This window comes from Glycine soja, chromosome 2, assembly GCF_004193775.1.
Source record: "Glycine soja cultivar W05 chromosome 2, ASM419377v2, whole genome shotgun sequence".
Taxonomy (NCBI): domain Eukaryota; kingdom Viridiplantae; phylum Streptophyta; class Magnoliopsida; order Fabales; family Fabaceae; genus Glycine; species Glycine soja.
In genome coordinates, this window is record NC_041003.1 from 41,789,964 (window position 1) to 41,810,973 (window position 21,010).

General features: G+C 32.2%; 4 protein-coding genes across 7 annotated transcripts; 2 read left to right on the forward strand and 2 right to left on the reverse strand.

Annotated features, from left to right (window-relative positions):
* The first annotated feature begins 2,131 nt into the window (after nt 1–2,131).
* LOC114395185 (serine/threonine-protein kinase PEPKR2-like) lies at nt 2,132–5,390 on the forward strand. 2 transcript variants are annotated; one of them, XM_028356910.1, is made up of 4 exons: nt 2,132–2,224; nt 2,365–3,090; nt 3,880–4,176; nt 4,666–5,390. In XM_028356910.1, exons 2-4 carry the CDS (start codon nt 2,397–2,399, stop codon nt 5,013–5,015), a joined length of 1,341 nt encoding a protein of 446 aa, XP_028212711.1. In that variant the 5' UTR covers nt 2,132–2,224; nt 2,365–2,396; the 3' UTR covers nt 5,016–5,390. The 2 variants fall into 2 exon arrangements, with proteins under 2 accessions (XP_028212711.1, XP_028212703.1); XM_028356902.1 differs by having other exon boundaries at nt 2,132–2,220; nt 4,666–5,015.
* Nucleotides 5,391–6,483: 1,093 nt separating this feature from the next.
* On the reverse strand, nt 6,484–9,543 carry LOC114395202 (bet1-like protein At4g14600). The gene is made up of 4 exons (XM_028356921.1): nt 9,256–9,543; nt 9,054–9,171; nt 8,004–8,060; nt 6,484–6,895 (listed from the first exon to the last, which is right to left on the reverse strand). The coding sequence occupies exons 1-4, from the start codon at nt 9,315–9,317 to the stop codon at nt 6,734–6,736; spliced, it is 399 nt and encodes a 132-aa protein (XP_028212722.1). The 5' UTR covers nt 9,318–9,543; the 3' UTR covers nt 6,484–6,733.
* Nucleotides 9,544–11,370: 1,827 nt separating this feature from the next.
* Nucleotides 11,371–16,035, forward strand: LOC114395225 (esterase AGAP003155-like). 2 transcript variants are annotated; one of them, XM_028356948.1, is made up of 7 exons: nt 11,376–11,733; nt 12,241–12,339; nt 12,467–12,508; nt 12,966–13,095; nt 14,384–14,485; nt 14,648–14,743; nt 15,502–16,035. In XM_028356948.1, the coding sequence occupies exons 1-6, from the start codon at nt 11,518–11,520 to the stop codon at nt 14,710–14,712; spliced, it is 654 nt and encodes a 217-aa protein (XP_028212749.1). In that variant the 5' UTR covers nt 11,376–11,517; the 3' UTR covers nt 14,713–14,743; nt 15,502–16,035. The 2 variants fall into 2 exon arrangements, 1 of the variants encoding a protein (XP_028212749.1); XR_003662970.1 differs by lacking the exon at nt 15,502–16,035 and having other exon boundaries at nt 11,371–11,733; nt 12,966–13,072; nt 14,648–15,094.
* A 678-nt stretch (nt 16,036–16,713) lies between these two features.
* Nucleotides 16,714–20,654, reverse strand: LOC114395211 (mitochondrial succinate-fumarate transporter 1-like). Of its 2 annotated transcripts, none has more exons than XM_028356938.1 (3): nt 20,513–20,654; nt 18,940–19,341; nt 16,714–17,521 (listed from the first exon to the last, which is right to left on the reverse strand). In XM_028356938.1, the coding sequence occupies exons 1-3, from the start codon at nt 20,531–20,533 to the stop codon at nt 16,982–16,984; spliced, it is 963 nt and encodes a 320-aa protein (XP_028212739.1). In that variant the 5' UTR covers nt 20,534–20,654; the 3' UTR covers nt 16,714–16,981. The 2 variants fall into 2 exon arrangements, with proteins under 2 accessions (XP_028212739.1, XP_028212734.1); XM_028356933.1 differs by having other exon boundaries at nt 18,940–19,383.
* Nucleotides 20,655–21,010: the final 356 nt, after the last annotated feature.

Genomic DNA, 21,010 nt, shown 5'->3' on the forward strand with positions numbered 1-21,010 from the left:
AATTACATAATAAATGAGAGTTAATATTTTTTTTTCATTTATGTTCAGAAAAATTAATTCTCGTTTATTATGTTAATATTTTAATTTTATTATATATTTTTTCTTTCCTTTTAAAATCCTTTTTAATTTTAGTATATATTTTTTTTCTGTTTGGCCATTGCATGCGCGCCACGTCAACAACGAAAACCCTCACCTGCAACCTAGCCTATTTCGCTAATACCACCAACAAAACCCTGCTGCTGTGCCTGCTATCGGCGTGATGGGTGCCTGTTTCGCCAACCCCAATGACGAAATGCTATGTCTATTTTGTCAACCCCACCGGCGAAATGCCTGTCACGCCATGTTTCGCTTATAGTAATGACGTAAAACTTTGAAAAACAGACTCTTGGTAATTACTTTCAAAACAAACCTAGTTCCAAAAAAAGTTTGTAAAACTGACCCCCTGACTCAATTTGACAAAATAATACGGTGGAAAGTTAACATGTTCTGTGTTCCCGTTCATATGAAAGGGTTTAGGAACATCTAATTCTAATTTTAATCGATATCAATACCAATCAATATTCAATATTAATATTAATACTAATATTTAATTCTAATCAATATCAATATCTATTCAATTCAGTATTCAAAATATATATATATATATATATATAATATTTATTTATATAAAATACTTAACATATATATATATATAATTCAATAATTGAAAAAATAAAAATAAAGATAAAAATATATATATTTTAAAGTTTTATTAGATATATTTATTCTAATCTTGGATAAAAGATATATTTATTCTAATGTTAGATGAAAAATAATTATGAAATCAATTTATTAGATATAATTAAAACATTTAAAGGTAAAAAAAAAATATTAATAATACTCAATTTTTACCTAAGAAATAGAAAGACGAGAACTATTATACAACCGTGGTCAGTGGCCGGATAGGAGGCATGACGCGAGAGAAGCACACAGAAATGTTCTACTATTGATGATGAAAAAGACTATAAATAGAAAAGTATAGACCAAGTTTAAAATCTGAAAAAATATGAATGAATTTAAAATAAAAATATCTTTTAGTAAAATATTAAATAAAAAAATCAAATTTGTGAAAAATTTATTAAATTTTTATTACAAAAATAAAAAAATTTAAATTATCTAATGTAGTAATATAAGTCACATCACATAATTAAATAATATATAAATTATATCAATATAATTATTTTCAAGTCAGAACTGTCATTTTTTTTTCTTGTTTCCGTCGTGGGAACATGCCCTAACAAAACCTTTCTAAAACACCTATTTTGATTAATCATGGAAAAAAATATCTACTCTAGCCACCCAAATGACGTGTTAACCGGGCTAGATTTGTATACGAGTCAGCACAGCACAGGGCACAGTTTGTCCACACACGTGTCAACAATCGCTTTCCGTCACTCCATAACGGAAACACCACGTCACGTAAACGCCGAATCCCCCGTGCCGCCAAAATCATCAACGCCCACAGCGAAACCTTATCGTAGTCAAGCCCACACCAGAACAAATACCGAATATCCCCTTATATATCCCTTGTATATATATATATAAAAGGTTTAATGACTCATTTACTTTTTATATTTTTATTATTTCTTATTCTTTATAATTTAAAAATAATTTTTTTTAACTTTTATCATTTATATTTTAATTTTTCTGTTAGTTTAAAAGTATTTTTTTTAATTATTATAATTTATATTTTATTTTTTTTTAATTTCTATAATTTAAAAATAATATTTTTAATTTTTATATTTTAATTTTTATCATCAAAATATAAATAATATTAACTATAAAAAAATTAACAAGTAATTTATAATTAATTTATTATAAGATAATTTATAATTAATTTGTAATTAATTATTTATATATATATATATATATATTTTATAATAAGAACTATAATTAAAATACATATTATAAAAATAAAAATATTACTTTTAAATTATAAAAATTAAAAAAAATTAAAATACAAACTATAAATCTAAAAAAATTATTTTTAAATTATATAGATAAAAAAGAATTAAATTATAAAATATTCAAATTATAAAAATTAAAAAGTAGTAACCAAATGAGTAATCAAAATCCCGTCCTCTAAGGATAAAGAGTGTGTGACCCTCTTGACTCAGTGACTCACTCCACAGAACAAAAAACAAACTAACACCGTCTTTCTCTTTTCTCGCGTGTCGTACGGTAAGTAAGTAACCACACTCACTCACTGCTTCACGCATTTTTCCCAATCTCCGATCCCTCGTTTCTAGGGTTTTCCATCTATTCATCACATCGCATAATCTTTTCTTTTCTTCTAATAAGTGTGTTTTTTTTGCCGGGAAACAGGATCGTGCATTTTCCTTGAACGCGATCGGCGAATGAAAATGAAAAAGAAACGAAAGGAAAGCGAGGCCAGTGGACGGTCGAACTTGCCGGATGAGATTTCGAAGTCGCATTACTCCCTTGAGCGGCGTTCGCGGTTGATCAAACGGTGCAGGGAAGACGGCGTCGTGGCGACGGTGCCGCCGTCACGCGGCGCGTCGTTATTCCTAACGCCGTCGCGGGGCTTGAAGCGGAAGATAGGTTGCATCGACAAGGCCACGCAGATGGGGCGCAGCGTGAGGATCGAGGACGACTACGTGACCGGGGGCAGCGCGATCGGGCAGGGGAAGTTCGGGTCGGTGACGGTGTGCCGCGCACGTGCGAACGGCGCGGAGCACGCGTGCAAGACGCTGAGGAAGGGGGAGGAGACGGTGCACCGCGAGGTGGAGATAATGCAGCACCTGTCGGGGCACCCTGGGGTGGTGACGCTGGAGGCGGTGTATGAGGATGAGGAGTGTTGGCATCTTGTGATGGAGTTGTGTTCTGGAGGGAGGTTGGTTGATAGGATGAAGGAGGGGCCGTGTTCGGAACACGTGGCGGCGGGGATACTGAAGGAGGTGATGTTGGTGGTTAAGTATTGCCATGATATGGGTGTCGTGCATAGAGATATTAAGCCTGAGAATATCTTGCTCACCGCGGCCGGGAAGATCAAGCTTGCGGATTTCGGGCTCGCCATCAGGATTTCTGAGGGTAAGTTGATGTGTGAAAGATGTTTTTTGGATGATGTGATACTTTGGTTAGACTAGGTTTGATCGAGGTCTTAGAATTTGGACTCTGAGTCCTCAAGGTTTTAAATTGTGTTGTGATCCTTGACATTGCATGGAATTGCGGATAAATGCTGCTGTAACTGTGGTTGCCGGTCTTTGGCATTGTGGGCAAATGCAGCCGAAATTGTTGTTATGGTTTTATCGCGATCCTTGACATCGAGGGGAATGGATGACAAATGTGGCTGCAATTGTGGTTGCAGTTGCAGATTGTAGTCGTCATGATCCTTGACATTGCTGAAAATTGCCGACAAATGCAACCACAATTGTGGTTCGCAAATGTGATCTTTGACATTATATTGGAAAATGTGGCTGCAATTGTGGTTGCAAAGACTTTATAAAACCTTGATCTTGTAGCCAATATTGTAGCCCCGAGCTGTTTTTTAAATAGTGAGCCAAACTTAATCCCAAAAGTTATCTTATGGGTGAGAGTTGCTTCTCACTTGTATACATTATTTTGTTGTCAATTTGGGATCTTTGAATCAAGGTTTTAAAAAAGGGTTTGCGGTCGCAATTGCAGCAGCATAAGCTGGATTTATTAGTTAGTGTGTTTGGTTCTGCGTCTATTTGTATTTGACGCCTGTTGCAACAGAAGCAACAATTTGTAGCTTATATATTATTGAACAAATTTGACATGATTTGTAACTTATACATGTGTCCAAACACACAATGTTGTTGATACCTTGATTCTCATTGTTTAAAATTTGCATTGCAGGTCAGAATTTGACAGGTGTGGCTGGGAGCCCTGCATATGTTGCGCCAGAAGTGTTGTTGGGTAGATATTCTGAGAAGGTGGATATATGGAGTTCTGGGGTGCTCCTGCATGCTTTGTTGGTTGGTGGTCTTCCATTTAAAGGAGATTCACCGGAAGCAGTTTTTGAGGAAATTAAGAATGTCAAACTAGATTTTCAAACAGGGGTGTGGGAATCAATATCTAAACCTGCACGAGATCTTGTTGGGAGAATGCTGACAAGGGATGTTTCAGCAAGGATAACAGCTGATGAAGTACTAAGTAGGTTTATTATAGATCTCGAGTGTTTGCCTGCTTTGTCTTCTTTCCTCGATGATGAACACACGAAAGATTTATTGAATCTGATTTTTTGTTATTTTAATCTTGAAATGATCAACATAGATAATATTTCCAAGTTTTGTTGAAAATTATCTTTGTCTATCACGTGGTTTCTCAATAATGAGAATGGTTGCCTTGTTTTAACAAGCTTTACTGGTCCCGAGTAGTGTTTAACTGGTCATACCATTTTGTACTGTCTGTGTCTGTTTTTTTCCTTGGTTGGGATAGCAGTGAGAATCTGCTAACTCTCACTTATTTTGTCGTTTTCATTACATGTTGCTTTTATAGGTGGATAAGGTCTCTTTCCCCCCAATGTTTTCACTTTTAGTAACAAAAATTTAAAGCAATACTTTTAAGGACCTTTGGATTGGTTCAGTCTTTCCCCTAAATGTTGTGTGCATGTTAAATTAACACTCGATGATTCAATTTCAGGGCATCCATGGATATTGTTCTATACTGAACGCACATTAAAGATGCTGCCTGTTAAATCAAAATTGAAACTCCAAAATGCAGCTGCTTGCCAAAATGAATCTGGGTTAGTAGGAGGAAACAAGATAGTTGATGATGGCTCCCTTGATGAGGATTATTCAAGCCCGTTTTCATCCTCTGAGAGTTGCAATTCAGAGTATCATGAGGACTGTGCGTGGATTGATGCACTTTCCACTGCAGTTTCACGTGTGAGGATATCCGAAACAAAGAGGACCAAGTTGTGGGGTTCTACTAGTCCACTTGATCAACAAGGTTCATCTAACATGAAGACTAACCTCTGTAAAGCATTCTGACCTACTGACATGCTGACACCGACAGTATACACCACAATATCGACTGCTTTAGTGAGGTTCTATAAAAAACTTAGCTCAACACATTCTACAGTTGGCAAAAGTGGATTTCATGCTAACATCCATTATTAGGGTGACCTGGGTGCCAGTTTCTTTTTAGTGTGAGATCTAATTACAGTATGTTTCTTTGGTTCCTTTGTCCATATAGCCTAATAATGATTAGCTGAGAAAACTCAGTTGTACAGAACTTGTACATCTTAATGTTAATGTGTGGCCGCATGTTTTTACTCTTGCAGGAGAAGGGGTTTATATAAGAATATATGCTATGATTTCACTTGTTTAGTGAAAACTTAACTTTTTTTTTTCTTTTGGAAGACTCTAATCAGAACTTATTATTTAGCTGCTTGTATTTCATTAAATTTGAAATAGATCATTTTTTACTCAGCACTTTATTTTTTAAGGTGTAACCTTCATTTTATAGAATTCAAATTCTCACAGGATAAAATTGGAAAGTTGATGAATTGAAGCAACTTAGGGAATGCCCCCTCTGAGAAGAAATCTCTGGCATGACTTAACTGCACTCTACTCATGATGGACGGATATTAGTGAAACTTGACAGGTGAGCCATTGAGGGACCATTAAAATGGTAACATGTACAAAACAATTGGGACATGGTGAGGTGGAGTAATTACTCCATATTGGCAGGTTTCCATTTTTCTCTCCATTTGGTATGACACGATGCCGTACAGGAAAATGACCATAATGAGAAATAGGGAAGGACTAGGGGAAAACAGGAAAATGAGTGAAATGTCTGGCCCTTGTTTGTTAAAAAAAAAAAAATAGAGGCAATCTTGAATTTCAATGAAATATTAAATGCTCTTAACATCTTTAACATATTCAAAGCAATTAAGTATCTTTAAAGTTATGAAATCCTAAATGCAAACTTCTTTTAAGAGCTTTTAATGAGTTCGATTTCCCTTTTTGGTTTAACAGTTTTAAAAGTAAAGTAAAACTTGTTTTACAGTTTTCATTTTTTAAACTTAAAAAAAGATAACACCAAAGAGAGAAGAGAGCAAGGAGAAAGACGAGAGGGGACAATTTAATTAGAAATAAAATGAAAATTATGAATAAAATTAAAATAGGACTTAAATATAAAACTTACCACCTCAAAATTTCTACTGTTAGCCCTGAGTTATACGACATCACTTCATTCCATATCATTTTTTGACTTAAATATATTTTTCATATTTGTAATATATATATTTTTTAATTTATTACATATTTTTATTTTATTTTATTATATGACATTCTGTTGAATAATCATGTGACAAGTTAACAAAATATTATATAATCACTTAACGAACTTAGACTAATAATAAATATTAAAAGTAAAAATTTAAAAATGTTAGGTTATAAAAAAAAATAATAAATTGAAAAAAGAGAATATATATATATATATATATTACAAATATGAAAAACATATTTAAGACTATTCTATTTAAAGGTCATTACATAATTTATCACGACATTCATAGAGAAAAATAACACCGCAAACTCTTGAGCACGCAAATCATTCATCATTTCTCAAAAGTCAGATACATTTTAATAGAAAACTCCAAAGAATTATGGAGCCTTTTCTTTACAACAAAATCTGCTATCATGTGATTTGACGGATTCAGCCCTTTAGTAGAGTTCTCTCAACCAGGAAGCTGGGCTGTGAATCACTTTCTGATCATCTTGGACCAAAGGTACACTACAAAGAAACAAACTAACGCAAAAAGAATGACATGAATAATATGGTTTGAACCACTTTGGATGATGCTCTTGTTCAATCTTCTCAAGTTATTTTTTACTCCAGCTTGAGCCTTTATCATTGTCATTTGCTGCATTGAAAAAGATAAAGGTAAAATATTAACAAGACAGTTGGATATTTTCCTGCTAAGGAAGAGATAAAGTCACTAATTACTATGAAAATGAATGCTAGCAACACACTCTTTATTACACTCCTTCTACACATACTCTACCATTGATTGAAATTTATTGAAAATTACAAAATCTGAAAATTACAAAATCACAATAGTCATTGATAAGTTGCAAATTTTTGTAATTTTTAATAAATTTCAACTAATAAGAAGGGATATATTCAAAAGAGTGTGTAAGAATGTACATTTCTAGCAATTTCTTACTATGAATCAACATGCAACAAAAGCGAACCAAAAGATTTTTCCTGTATACTCTGTTAAAGACGATAAAGGTTCAAAATATGGATAGCAGCATGTTTGACATGGTTTTCTTTTCCTTTAAACTTCTGAAGTCCTTAACGTTAAAACAAGCTGACCATATTTTTCTAATTTGAGAAACGTTTTCTGCCAGGGAGCATTCAGCTTCTAAAGACATCAAAATTTCAATCATAAATTCTTTTTGCCTGGCAACACGGTCACGGTGAATTGTAGTCATTTTATCGTTGCAGAGAACTTAAATTTATGGGGACAATATATTACTACCTCAACATGAGCCACAATCTGGAGGGAGATCTCAGATAATTAAGCAAATAGTATCAACATAGAATTAGTAGTAGTATATAAGTGTCCATATTACTATCAGAAGAATTTTTATACGACAAAACTTAGATGCAGATATATCATCTTTTTCATATTTAATTTTATATCATATTTTATTTTGTAATTTAGTAATCCGATTTTAAATTGCAAAGAATTACCTCATTTTCTCGGATATTCATTGCTTGAAATATTTTCTTTTCGCTTTTTTTTTCCGCATGGAACGTAGTATTTGGGCATATTAACTTTTATATTATAAATATCAATATCAAATTAGAAGCATTTTTTTTAATGAAATTTGCTAATAAAATTGGGTATATCTAGTTGCATGTGTAAGTTCACAACCAAACACGTGCCCTGTGTGACACACAGGTCAAACATTAATAAAAAACCGAAACTAAAAGAAGCAAAGATTATGCAAGAAATTATGTACCAGTTCTTCAAGAAAATTTTTCTGATACTTCACTTCTGTTCCTATCTCCTCAGCAACCTGCACCAGAAATATTGGAAGTAGCATGAGAAAAAAGGAAGATGGAAAGGAAAAGAACAAATAGAGTGGAAGATGAGTTTTGAAACATGATATAATTTCATCCAACTAGCTCCAATAAAAGGAATAATAAGCAGGATATAATTCATTTTTTATCACTGGCGACAGGATCAAACATACATGCATCAATTATCAAATATTCTAGTAAATATTGTTCTATGGAAAGGGGAGAAAAAGCTACAAAGCATACATACAACAAGCATATTGATAAGGTTCTCTTCATTGACAAATTCCTTTTGGGAGCCAAGAAGATGCACATTTCTTTCCAAGAATTAAGCGACCAAAAAAAGTAGTTTTTTTTTTATTTCCCTTCTGAGTTTCAAGTTTTAAGATGTAATCTACAGCCAGTGGTTGTTTCAGTGATATCAATTGCGGATTGCAGATTGCGGATTGCGGAAAATGGTGGAAAGCCAATAATCCACTACTACATTATATAGTAGATAGCATTATGGGCAAAGAGCGGAACTTACATAGGCGGTTGAAATACATGATTATATATCAATTATATATGATAAAAAAAATCGTATGCAAATAAAAATAAAATGCATAAAATTGGCAAAGACCTTGAGGTTGAAATCAAAATTGCGGCTGTAGATCGTTTTTTAAAACCTCGCTCTCGATTAAGTTTTCATACATCATACAATGTAAAACCTTCAAGTCTTCAACCAACATCTACTTGTTTCAATAGCAAAGAGTTCAAAATTCCCTTAAACAATGAATTGGGTAGGACTCTAATTAACTAAACCGCATTTCTTTAAATGCATCCACTCTACTCCAGTGATAAACGTATTTCAGATACTAAAATCTCAATTAAAAAAAAAAGTAACACATTTTTTAAATTTCATACATGCCCACCAACAAAAACAAAGAAATAACAAGTACAAAGTGAATAGATAGAAAAAAGAAATTAAGAAAAAAAGGTCTTCAGATACATACATGTTTCAATCTTCTAACTTGGCGATGAAGACCAGTGATCTCATCGTCCAAGTCCAAGGGATCAATTCGTAATTGGATCTCCTCTGAGGCACCAACGGGTCGGGGGCTAAGCCCATCTCTGCAATATCCAACACATGCAATTAATTCCATAGATATCATGAATTGAATTCGAAGACAAACAAACACACAAAGAGAGAAAGACCTTGATCGGTAAGGGGCAGCGCCACCGTAGGAAGAACCCACTCTGTGGGAATTGGCGACCATTGAGGGGAAAACCTAATTGTGTTGATGATCGCAGGTTGTGTGGGTTTTTGTTTATTTCAAGTTTCGAAGGGGAATGAGTTGTATTCTACAGACACACAAATTATGCCGACGACGGCGTTTAGATGTTGAATAATCAATGACGAGGAACTCTTAGCAGACAAGAAAATGGGAGGAAGAAGGAAAGAAAGGGTATCATGGATTCATCGCAACTGGGTTTGTAGCTTTCTTTTCCTAAGTGATTTTTATTTGCCTTAAATATATTTTTATTTCTTATAATTTAGTTTTTTTTCTTCTTTTCTTCCTTATAAAATTATTATTATTTTTATTCTTAAAAATTATATCTGTTCTGTCTTATACTCTTATTAAATGATTTTCAATTAAATATTATCTTTTATCCTATATATAAGTAATAAATAGTATTTTTCTTTTTCACTACTTATAAAGAATAATGATTAGTCTTTAAACTTATTTAGAGTCAAATATTTTTTATATTCTTAATTCATTACTGATTTTATTTATTAGACATTCACTCATTGGATCATGAGTATTAATATTAAATGATATCATTATTTATAACATTTAAATTTAAGGATATTTATGGAATAAAATTTTAATTTATAATAGTATTAAATATAATCATTACTTTCCTTGATCTCGATAATTTGTATTATTTTGCTTGAACTAGAGGTAATATTTTTTTAATAAATAAATATAAATTATAAGATAATTTTATAAATATATAAGTAGTTGTTTGATTTGCTAAAATTTATGGTACTTCTAAACTTGAATATGATAAATATTTTTATTTTCCAATTGATTTTGAAAAGAGATTACATGACAAATTGTTTAAGTACAAAATACTTAAATGACATGCATATCTTTGACTTTATTCTGTTTCTCAAGCATTATTGCAATGGTATCATCATATCATATTACATGTATCTTGAATTCACTTTATCTATCCTACTAACAATAATAAACTTTCCAAATTTACATTATTTATTAACTATGTTAATTTTATGTATGTTAAATTCACATTATTTATTAGCTTTAACAATCTTGTCATGTCATATATTTTAAATTTATATTATTAATTAGTTGATTTTTTTTATCTTATTGAATGCGACTGACTAACTAACTTACTTGTATATATTCTGATTTCTAAAAAAAAATATAAATTATATTAAGATAATTAATACTAAAATAATATTTTAATATATTTAATATTATTTTATTTGATTGTTCTCTTTGAATTATTATGTGTAATAAATACAATATATATATATATATAAATAATTACATAAATAATATTATTAAATTATGAATGAAAATATATACATAGATATAAAATTGATTTTTTTTAATTTTTTATTTTTATTAAATTGAACCGGTTGATAATGATGTTTGCATGTGTGACACATGAAAACACCAGAAGATTCTCACAACATCACCCGTGACTTGATTTCCTCCGCCTATTACTTCATTTCTCACGTGGAGTCAGGTCCTGGCCAATTTTCTTTAAGAGGAAAAACGTTATATACTTAAGTGTCATTCAATTACATAATTTTTATCACAATAAATTTATTAATTTTTAAAATAATTTAAACAGTAATTAACACTGAATTATATGATATGGCATGAGTATTAAACTTTTTTAAAAGCTATTTCTTTCACCTTTTAATAAAATTAATTTTGCATAATTAATATGAAAATTAATCTTTTTTAATGGAATGAAAATTAATCTTAATAAGATTAAATCTAACCATTTATAATAATTAACTACTTTAAAATTATATCGTAAATTATATAAATTTAGAATTTTTTACACAAAAATAATTTCTTTATTAAAAACTAAAATCTCTCTATTTTAAATTTTATTTTATTTGCTACAAAATTAATTTTAAAAACAAAAAAATTCTCAATTGCTGTGCACCCTGATGTTACCGACCAGAAACAAGATTCCAAAGCAGCCAAACAGTGGAGGATGATGTCCACACGTGATTAGATTCAATTGAAGACACCCAGGAAAAGAAAAAGAAAAAGAAAAAAGAGCCTCTGAATCTCTGACTCCTATAAATTGGTTTCACTACCACCACAATGTACAATTGTTATACCTTGTAAACATTCTCTTGCATCCAACCCTTGGAATTAAGCACGTTATTTCTTAGGGTTGATTGAATAAAAATTATAATTAAACAAGATGGGAAGCGATGGTGTGAGGAAACCGAGATTCCTATGCCTTCATGGGTTTCGAACAAGCGGAGAAATATTGAATACACAGTTACATAAGTGGCCACAAACGGTGTTTGACAACCTCGATCTCGTGTTTGTGGATGCTCCTTTTCCTTGCCAAGGCAAATCCGATGTAGAAGGCATTTTTGATCCCCCTTACTACGAGTGGTTCCAGTTCAACAAGGTTCTCTTCTCATTCAACTTTTCATTTTTTTTTCTTATTTAGGGTAATTTGGATGAAAAAAAATCTCGAGGAAACTCACTGACCAAATTTAACCACCTAAAAAGATTTAATTCTAGTTTTATTCAGACTAACGCCTTAGTAACTACGTATTTTCTGTAATTTGGTGGGTTTAAACAACTTGAAAAGAAAAACCCAGAGAAAAATTGATTTCTATATGCAAAATATAAATTTTCTTTCTTTTATTTTTTCTTTAATTCAAATTTTAATATTTTTTTCTCTTCTCCTCAATTTTCATCCACAGTTTCAAAAAGACTACTAAGAAGTAAGAACAAAATCTGCAGTTTTCTAATCGGAATTTAAATTTGTATTAAAAATTTGCAAATTTTATATCAGTATGAAATTATAACTATGATTAGAGAATATTATAAGAAAAAATGCTGAAGAACTTTTTTGTTCGTTTTATTATCTATTTTGCAACCACCTGATTTTTTTTTTATGGCAAAACAGGAATTTACAGAGTACACCAACTTTGACGAGTGCCTCCAGTACATTGAGGAATGCATGATCAAGCACGGACCTATTGATGGGCTTCTTGGTTTTTCACAGGTAATCTTCTAATCAATTAAAAATTGAAGGATTATAAATGCATACTTGATGCATTTTTATATGAATATTTGAGGTTTTATAATGCTCAAGAATTTGAATGACGAGGTGTTTGATTTTGACCAAACAGGGAGCAATATTATCAGCTGCGCTACCGGGTCTTCAGGAGAAGGTATGCGTAAAACTAAATTAGAAACTTAGCTTGATTTTGAATTCTCTTTATCACATTGACTTAGCTAGCCATAAATTTATATTTCTCACTAATAATAGTATATTATAAAAATATTTAATGGTTCACCTTGGAAGACCTCTAAGAGATTGGGGTGTCCTTAAGCTCAACGACCTTCAAGTAGAAGCTGACCCCTATGGAATATGATTGGTTGAACTGTCCACAACCCAACAAGCATGGAGTCTGTAGGCATAAATGCTTAAGTTCATATGTGGGGGAGTCAATCCTTATGGGCACTATCGGTCAAACGGTTCATTAATGAATCACACATAAATTATTGCAGATTCTCATAGTATGATATCATGTTAATAATCAACATCAAAAAATAAAATTAACACAAGAAACATAATCAGCATAAAAAAATTTAAGTACATGATAAATTGTTATAATTCATGTGCAGGGCGTGGCACTCACGAAGGTTCCCAAAGTGAAATTCCTAATAATAGTAGGAGGGGCAAAGTTGAGGTCACCTTCAGTGGCGGACAAAGCATATTCTTCTTCCATTAGGTGTCCCTCCCTACACTTTCTCGGTACCTCCGTTACCACCTTTTATTTTATCCTATTTTTTGTCATTGTTATTTTTTGACAAAGCATATTCTAGCTAGCCCCCATTCTTGTCTGATCATACTTTTCAATTTCATTCAATTAATAACAAAATTTTCTATGTTGGGATTAGAGGCCCACGTCCACTCCATCAAGATTCACAATTTAAACATGATTCATTGAAGTTGTGTGTCCAAATAATCTGTGATGCTTTCTAGCTTCTTTTTTTTTTTACTTTGTTCCTTAGGGCTGTTTTCTGATTGAAAAGATTAATAGTTTTAACTCGAAAACCCTTGAAAAAATGGTGGTTGATTATTGATTAATAGTAGGAAATTACTATATATATGGTGTTCTTGTAAGAATCTTTGCTAAAATGAGTTGTCATTATCAATAATTAACTCTGCTAAATAAGAGGTTCTTTGATGCTGAGTCATTCACCCTTAAATCATGACAGATTTAAATTGAGTTGTATAAAACTTTTTTTTTTTAGCTTTGTAGGATTTGATTTATTGTTTTTATGTTTTTTGCGCAGTTTCTTGTAGGTTTCATATTTTAACAATAATTTTAATGCTAATCTATAAATATTCAGTAGTTCGTGTTTTGTTTTTGTTTGAATTGAATCTATTGTTATTTTTAAGCCATTTTTGCCTTAGTCGGGACTAAAATATAAACCTGACCCAAGCAACCTTATCCACCTCGATGTTACCCAAGTGCACTTTGAAAATAACTTATTCCTGCCTTTGTGTCCATTACTTTGTTTTAAAAATAGCTTATTATCATTTTTTTAGTGGAATTTATGATTGAATTTTTTTTAAGCATAAAAGAAATTCACTTAAATATATTAGCTATTTGTATCAATATTAAGGCAGCATCTTACTATATTATTCCTCCTAGTTTCTTTATATTATTATAACTTTTTAATTTCCCAAAATAGATTAGTAGAATACAAGCTTTAACTTCAATTGAAATAATATAAAAAAGGACTTTAGCGTCAATTATGTGCTCTAAAGCACTCCACATCTCATTACATGTAAAACTAGATTTTTTTAAGAAAAAAATTACAGAGAGCAGAAGGAGGATTTATCCAGAGCTGTTATAAAATTACTAATTGTAATCTTAATGATTGCAAAGCAAAGGTTTTATAGGAAGGTACAAGCATGGAATTCATGTTACAAACTTACAATAAACATGGTTTTAGAATTTATAATAATGTTTGACTAGATAATAGAGAGAGAAAAATCCATCTTTTCCTAAAATATCTCAATGCTTATGCAGGGGAGACAGATTTTTTGAACAAGTATGGGGCTGAACTACTAGAATCCTGTAATGAACCCGTGGTGATTCACCATCCCAAGGGACACACAATACCAAGATTAGGTACGCTATTAAGCGACTATAATATTTATCTATTTTTGTTATCTATTTGTATTTGTATTCATATATGCTGGTTATTATTTCATATTTTATTCATTTGCTATGAAAAAGAATGCTTTTTTGTTTGAGTTATTGATCATGAATAGTTTCTCTTTTCTCTTTCAGATGATAAGAGCTTGAAGACCATGATGGATTTCATCGAAAGAATTAAGAAAGATGTCTCAAAATAAGAAATGAGTTTAGAGTTTAGACAACAAGCCAGTGAGTGCTTCAAAGGGATTTTTGAAATATTTTTGTCATTTTAACATAAATTAATAGCATTGCTATATGTACTTTTATACAAAATTTTTACTGTTATATCCTCAATGTAATAAATTATGAAAAATATTACGTAAACACCCATTATGTTATTTAACACTTAGAGAGAGGAAGAAAAAAGAGAGAAAAATATATGTATGATAGAGTTTATGATGTGATAGGAAGAGAAAGTTAGAAAAAAAATAAGAGGTATTTAAAATAGTGAGGTAATTTTGTATCTTAACTCAAATTATATAAAGGGTCATATTTGAATATATATGCAGATGCTCTGTGGCAAATTTGTGGCAGCATTCACTCCCATCTTCCCAGATCTTCCTTTTTATAAGGGTTCATTAGTCAATATTTTCACTTTAGTAATGACAGCATTCACTCATAAATATATAAAGTGTTTGTATCCTTGGTTCTTAATTTTATAAAACTTTCACTTTAGTTTCTAATTTTTCCCTCTTCCTAAAGGATATAAACGCTCAGTTGAGTGTCATGAAATCAGAGAGAAGGTAGAAACCAACTTAAATCTTGTCAATTATCATTGTGAATTGTTTTGAACCTCAACATAGAAATTGAACCACTGAGAGGTGAGCTGAATTGATAGCAAAACCTTTTTGCTGCATTGAGTTGAAGATTAGAGACTGAACTAAGTTGATGCATTAAGCTACTGTCAAGTAATGTTTGAACACATCATATTTTTTTTTGTTTTACAGGTGGATTGGTTTTCAGATTGCTTATGTGTGCTGCTTTCCGATAATTCTAAGTCAATTTTGATTCACAATTTCAAGGATGGGCATCTAACAGGAGAATACACGTTTCATGGCAGCTAATTTGGTTTGGCACCATTTGGGCTATATGTCTATATCAGCATATAATACTCAATTATGTATTGACTTTACATTAGGGGAATTCTCATAATTGGAGAGTGGGGACCATTATTAGCATCAACATATCCTGAGATTATTATTACAGCAATAGAAAGTCTTGCTTTTACTAACAGATCTGAGATTACTTGAATTATTGATAGCTAACAGTAGACTGGCCACAAAGAGTGACCAAGATTTGGTTGACATATAACAATAGAAAGACCAAGAGCAGGAGTTATTTGTGAAGAGTTGCAAAATTGTAAGGGTGGCAACACAAGGTCATTCTAACTTATATTTTTTTACCATACTAGTCAATTGTGTAACTAAACATGTTTCACTTCACAATTTTTCACTAATGAATAAATTAATTTTTGTTCCAAATTGTGTTATTTCCATGTTTGATGAAGTTAATGGAGTTAAAGATTCATAATTTTCTCTTTGTTGGTTTAGTATAGTTTTTTTATTCAAACACTAACTTAATTGAGCAAAAAAGGCATCTTTAGAGCATGTGTTTAGCTGACAATCTGACATAAGATGCAATGATGAAAAATCAAAGGAATTGAAGAATATAAATAAAAGACGCATGAGGTACGCCATATACAATCAAACCACGAGGTACACGTATACTACTCTTAGGCTAGTGTAAAACATAAATTATGAGGTTAATTTTAGTATACTAATAACTTTCGAGTTATAGCAAAATAATTGTTTTTATTGCAACGATAAAACCCCAACAACATCACCAAAGACACTAACAAATCCCAATTGTTGGTATGCGACCCTTTGATTGTCAAAATCAAGATTGCCAAAATTATAAATGAATTATTGATCTGGAGAATGGAAGGAAAACGTAATCAATTCATGTTTTTTGAATCAAGCTATGATAATTTAAACAATTAACACCAGCATTTTCCCTTAAAAAAACACAAGCATTTTGTTCCTTTGCCAATAAGGAGATCAGTATTTAAATTTTTTATAAAAGTAATTGTTGCTAATAACATTTGCTTTCCAGAAAACAGCATTTGACATTATTTTAGATCGATTGTGACACATAAGATATAACCAAAAAGCCAACATGTTAAAGAGCTTGCTTACTAGTAGTTCTACATTATTGAACTTTTGAGAATACTTCTTTAGTAGTCTAGGCCACATGAAAGTACGGACTCTAATAATGTCAAGTTACACTAAATGTAAGTATGGACCCCTAATGGTCCACCCAACAAATTTGAATCAACAAACTGTAGATAGAGGCTAAAATGATTTTTGTAGCCTTGCAATGGAACTAATGTCTGGAGCAAGCAAAAAATAATGCAAAGAAAAAAAAAAGTTACAAAGTTGAATGATGAAGATACCTCCTCTCGTACAAACCAATTATTTGATCAGCTACACCCCACATAATGGCCTGTCCAGGTGGGATCCTCATGAGTCGAGGCAACAGACCTTTCCATAAGGCAAGAAGTCCTTCTTCTACATATATTGTTCTAATGGCATGGATCATACCCTTATATTTCAGTACACCACCGCCTTCTCGCGTCTGAGCCATCAACCTTGTTTTCACAACATCAAATGGACCAGTACAAATAGGACCTGCTGTGCCTGCAAGGAATCCAGAAATCATAGATTGCCACGGTAGGAGAACTCTCCCATCCCCTTCATGTTTCTTCCACAGAAGTACATCAAAAGCATTTTTGGCAGTAAACATGGCAGATTGATTTGTCCCGTTACGCATCACAGTAGGAGCAACTCCTGCCCAAAGCCCACGGAAGCCTTCTTCCCTAATAATCATTCGAGCACAGTGAACAGGACCTTTGTATTTCAAAAGCTCCGGGCTTAGACCTCTCTGCTGCTGCAATCTTATCTTCACCACCTGCAGTAAGACATAATACAAACTTTAACCTCCACATGCCACGAACAAACTATGCACACATGTTTGCTATGTTAGATATGTTATATGCTGAATAGCCACACTAATTGGATACTTTCATAGTAATGATTGAAAAAAAAACTGTTATTCATTAGTGCAATCACTTTAGGCAACTAGAAAGCAAGCAACAGCTCTCAACAAGATAAATTTGTTTGAACAAGCAAATTTTTAAGATCTGTCACTTAAAAAATCTTATGATTTATTATTTCCCAGCTAATTAAAGGTTTAAGCCTTTAAGGTAAGTGTTCCTGCCAGGTGTAACAGTCAAAAGGAGAGAAGTGAAACTAGAGATCGATACTATTTTCGTTATCTTAAAGATAACCTTTTGCTTCAAGCTTAATTGAGATAAATTTGACAGTAAAAATATAATCTGATGTGGCTAATTAAAGTAATCACAAGATTTTATTTTATTTAACTGTTTATGCATAAAGGTTTAGGTCCGGGGACTCAGGATATGCTACAAGCCTTACTATAGTAAGGCTTTACAATGGTGCTTACAAGTTACAAATGATCTACCAATATCAGTTCAGTAGCTGTAATCAAACCTAACACCTTTTCATCAGTGCTATTTGATCCTACCAATTGAATCAACTATTAGCTGATTTTATTAATCCAAACTTACTATACACTAGTCACTAGAAAAGTCTAAAATAACTAATGAACAAAAGTCAACCTATATATTCATTGAGGTCCCACCACTTGGTTATTCCAAATACCACAAACACCCCACCTGATCAGCATAAAAGAAATCTTTGAATGACCAAAATGCTAAAAGCACGTGAAGAAGATACTTTTTCTAGAGCTGGACTGCTTACATAACAGGACTTACAGACTAGGTGATAATGGTCAACTAATTTAATATAACAACTAAGACTGAAGACTTCAATCAAACCATAAATATCAGAGCATTGCTATACTACTAAAAATATAACAGCTGAAGTAAATAAACATCATAAATTTACAAATTAGTATAACTAGAAAGCAGAAACCCAAACCAAAAATGTCTAGTCAAGTAGTCAACAAATATTAGCAGAAAAATTTGGTTGAAGGGAAATGTTGAGTACTACAAATTTATATTCAACAACAAAGCATAATTACAATAAAGCAAATAATTACATGCCAATCGAAAAGTATTTCAAAATCTCAATGGGATATTATTTCTTGAAATTCTGAGTCTGATCCAAAACTAACAAATGCAAAGAATACTACCAATTTATTTCAGAAGAAAAAAGTGTTATGGTATGAATTTTTCCTCGAGGATTTCTTTTGCTTGATTACTTACTTCACATGTAACTTAATAACAGGCTACAGAAACTAGAATAATTACTGATTGCATATAAAACAAAATAAAATACTCAAACCTCAAATGGAGTGACAATAATAATAGCCTCAAGCACCCCAGCACCAAAGCCAGAAAGGATCCGTCCATAACCACTAAGCTTGCCAGTCTCAGGGTCCTTAAACGCTGATTGAAGTACAGCATTTGAACCCATTCGAAGTGCATACTTCAAGGTCAAATGTGTGGCAAAAGGTGTCAATCCTTTCCATAAAGCTCGTACCCCTTCTGTTCGTGAAATCGTGGCACCACAATGCAGTATTCCCTTGTAATTCCCTGACCTATCAAGCTGCAATCTGGTCTTGATCACATCAATGGGCTGCAGGCAAGAAGCCTCCATAATCCCTCCAAGTGAGCCAGAGATAGCCTTCATGTAGGGTGGGATTGAATTCTTTGAATATGAGTTGGTGTTATCTTGTGCAACATCCTGTTTCATAATTGAAGGAGATTTAATTTGTTCTCCTTCAAGCTTCAATAGAATATGGCAACATAAGTAAACAAGCAAGATAATCAATGGTGACTTATTGAAAATAAATGCTTTTTTTTGAAAACTGAAAAGTAACAACCATTGGGCTTAACTTGTGTTTAACAAAAATTCTTTGTGTGACCAACATAAGTTCAAACAATTTTAAAAGTATCATACATGTTTACCAGTACAACAACCATGAAAAGAATGGTGCAGAGTTTTTTAAAAAAAAGTAATGTGTCCATAGGGTCATGTGGAATGTCTTCTCCACAAGACAATAGCATTCCTCCTCTACTTGCAAAGCAACCAGAAAACTATACACGAAAATTATGGTGGAAAATAGAGGAATCTTGGATTGGATTACGGTGGAAAATAGATGATTTCAAATAATTTATTTTTGGTCTCATGGGTATCCTCCTTCAGAGGCAATCCTTTTCGAGACACAGTTGTACACTAAACGTGGAAACTTCTTCCATCAGAAAATCAAACCTTAATTCATCACATTGTTGTAAGGAACTAGTCCTTTCTGCTGGACCTAACCCCGTTGGAAATTCAAATCATTTATGAACCATGCAACGAGGGACATTTATCTAACACACTTATTAGTTTAATTTAACGACCAGACATCGAATTTAACAAAATGGTTCATTTAAAAAAAAAAGTTTCATTTTTTGGGCTCCAAAAGAATTACCCTAACTCAAATCTAATCCACTAGGGGGCAAATTCACTTAAAGGTATCAAACCATACAGCTCAAATAAAAGAAAAGAACGGAAAAAGGAAAGGAATGGAAAAAGAGAGAAGTTTAGGGAAATTCCCTTGCCTACAATAAAATTGAGTCCATGAAAGTATCCGATGTTTATAAAGCATTTAGAGGATGGATTACAAATTGAATGCAAAAGATTCGCTCACAGACCAAACTCGGAGAACAGGGTTGTGAGCTCCAAATGCAAAAAAAAAAAAAAAAAAAAAAACATCTTGAAACCTAATGCTGTGGACAAGAATCATTTCAAGGTTGAAGATAAATGATAGGGAACACGCGATGCATGCCGCGCCAAGGTTTCATTTTTCATCAGTTAATAAAACATAACCAGAAATTTATCACAACAGCAACACCAAGAAGAAGAAGCTCACACAGTAGGTTGTGAACGGCATCGCCGAGGGATGCAGAGCTTGGAGAATCTCGTTGCGATGCGTTGCCTCGCTTGACTCTGAATCCAAGAATTCGTTGTAGTTTTGTTTTTGTTTTACGTGTAATTAAAATAATAAAACTACGCGGCGTGAGGTTGAATATCTGGTAGCATAAATTTAAATTTAGAATTCTCATAAAGGACGTCACCATGACCAAAGCCTGATATTTGGGTCGGGTCGGATCGGATTGGATTGCATCTCCCACAACAGAATCGGAAATGAGTTGAATTGACTTTAGTTTGATTCACTTCACTCGATAAGAAATTATTCTCTCAAAGTTTAATTTAAGTTTGATATAAATTCTTATTTTTAGTTCAAATTTAACTTCATTCAAACTCACAAATAAATCGATTCAACTTATTAGTTGGAGTTAATTCAAAATTATAATTAATTTGCTTATTTATTTTATACAAAAATAAAATTAAAATGGAATAAATGAAA

What these genes read in the sequence shown, in the direction of transcription:
- LOC114395185 (XM_028356910.1), top strand. Translation starts at nt 2,397, where the DNA reads ATGAAAATGAAAAAGAAACGAAAGGAAAGCGAGGCCAGTGGACGGTCG. An exon ending in CGCCATCAGGATTTCTGAGG is followed by an intron (nt 3,091 to 3,879) that starts GTAAGTTGATGT and finishes TTTGCATTGCAG; the next exon opens with GTCAGAATTTGACAGGTGTG. An exon ending in AACAGCTGATGAAGTACTAA is followed by an intron (nt 4,177 to 4,665) that starts GTAGGTTTATTA and finishes ATTCAATTTCAG; the next exon opens with GGCATCCATGGATATTGTTC.
- LOC114395202 (XM_028356921.1), bottom strand. Translation starts at nt 9,317, where the DNA reads ATGGTCGCCAATTCCCACAGAGTGGGTTCTTCCTACGGTGGCGCTGCC. An exon ending in GCTGCCCCTTACCGATCAAG is followed by an intron (nt 9,172 to 9,255) that starts GTCTTTCTCTCT and finishes TGGATATTGCAG; the next exon opens with AGATGGGCTTAGCCCCCGAC. An exon ending in AAGTTAGAAGATTGAAACAT is followed by an intron (nt 8,061 to 9,053) that starts GTATGTATCTGA and finishes TTTCTGGTGCAG; the next exon opens with GTTGCTGAGGAGATAGGAAC.
- LOC114395225 (XM_028356948.1), top strand. Translation starts at nt 11,518, where the DNA reads ATGGGAAGCGATGGTGTGAGGAAACCGAGATTCCTATGCCTTCATGGG. An exon ending in GGCTTCTTGGTTTTTCACAG is followed by an intron (nt 12,340 to 12,466) that starts GTAATCTTCTAA and finishes TTGACCAAACAG; the next exon opens with GGAGCAATATTATCAGCTGC. An exon ending in ACACACAATACCAAGATTAG is followed by an intron (nt 14,486 to 14,647) that starts GTACGCTATTAA and finishes TTTCTCTTTCAG; the next exon opens with ATGATAAGAGCTTGAAGACC.
- LOC114395211 (XM_028356933.1), bottom strand. Translation starts at nt 20,533, where the DNA reads ATGCCGTTCACAACCTACTGT. An exon ending in TGCCGTTCACAACCTACTGT is followed by an intron (nt 19,384 to 20,512) that starts GTGAGCTTCTTC and finishes ATTCTATTGAAG; the next exon opens with CTTGAAGGAGAACAAATTAA. An exon ending in TTATTGTCACTCCATTTGAG is followed by an intron (nt 17,522 to 18,939) that starts GTTTGAGTATTT and finishes GTCTTACTGCAG; the next exon opens with GTGGTGAAGATAAGATTGCA.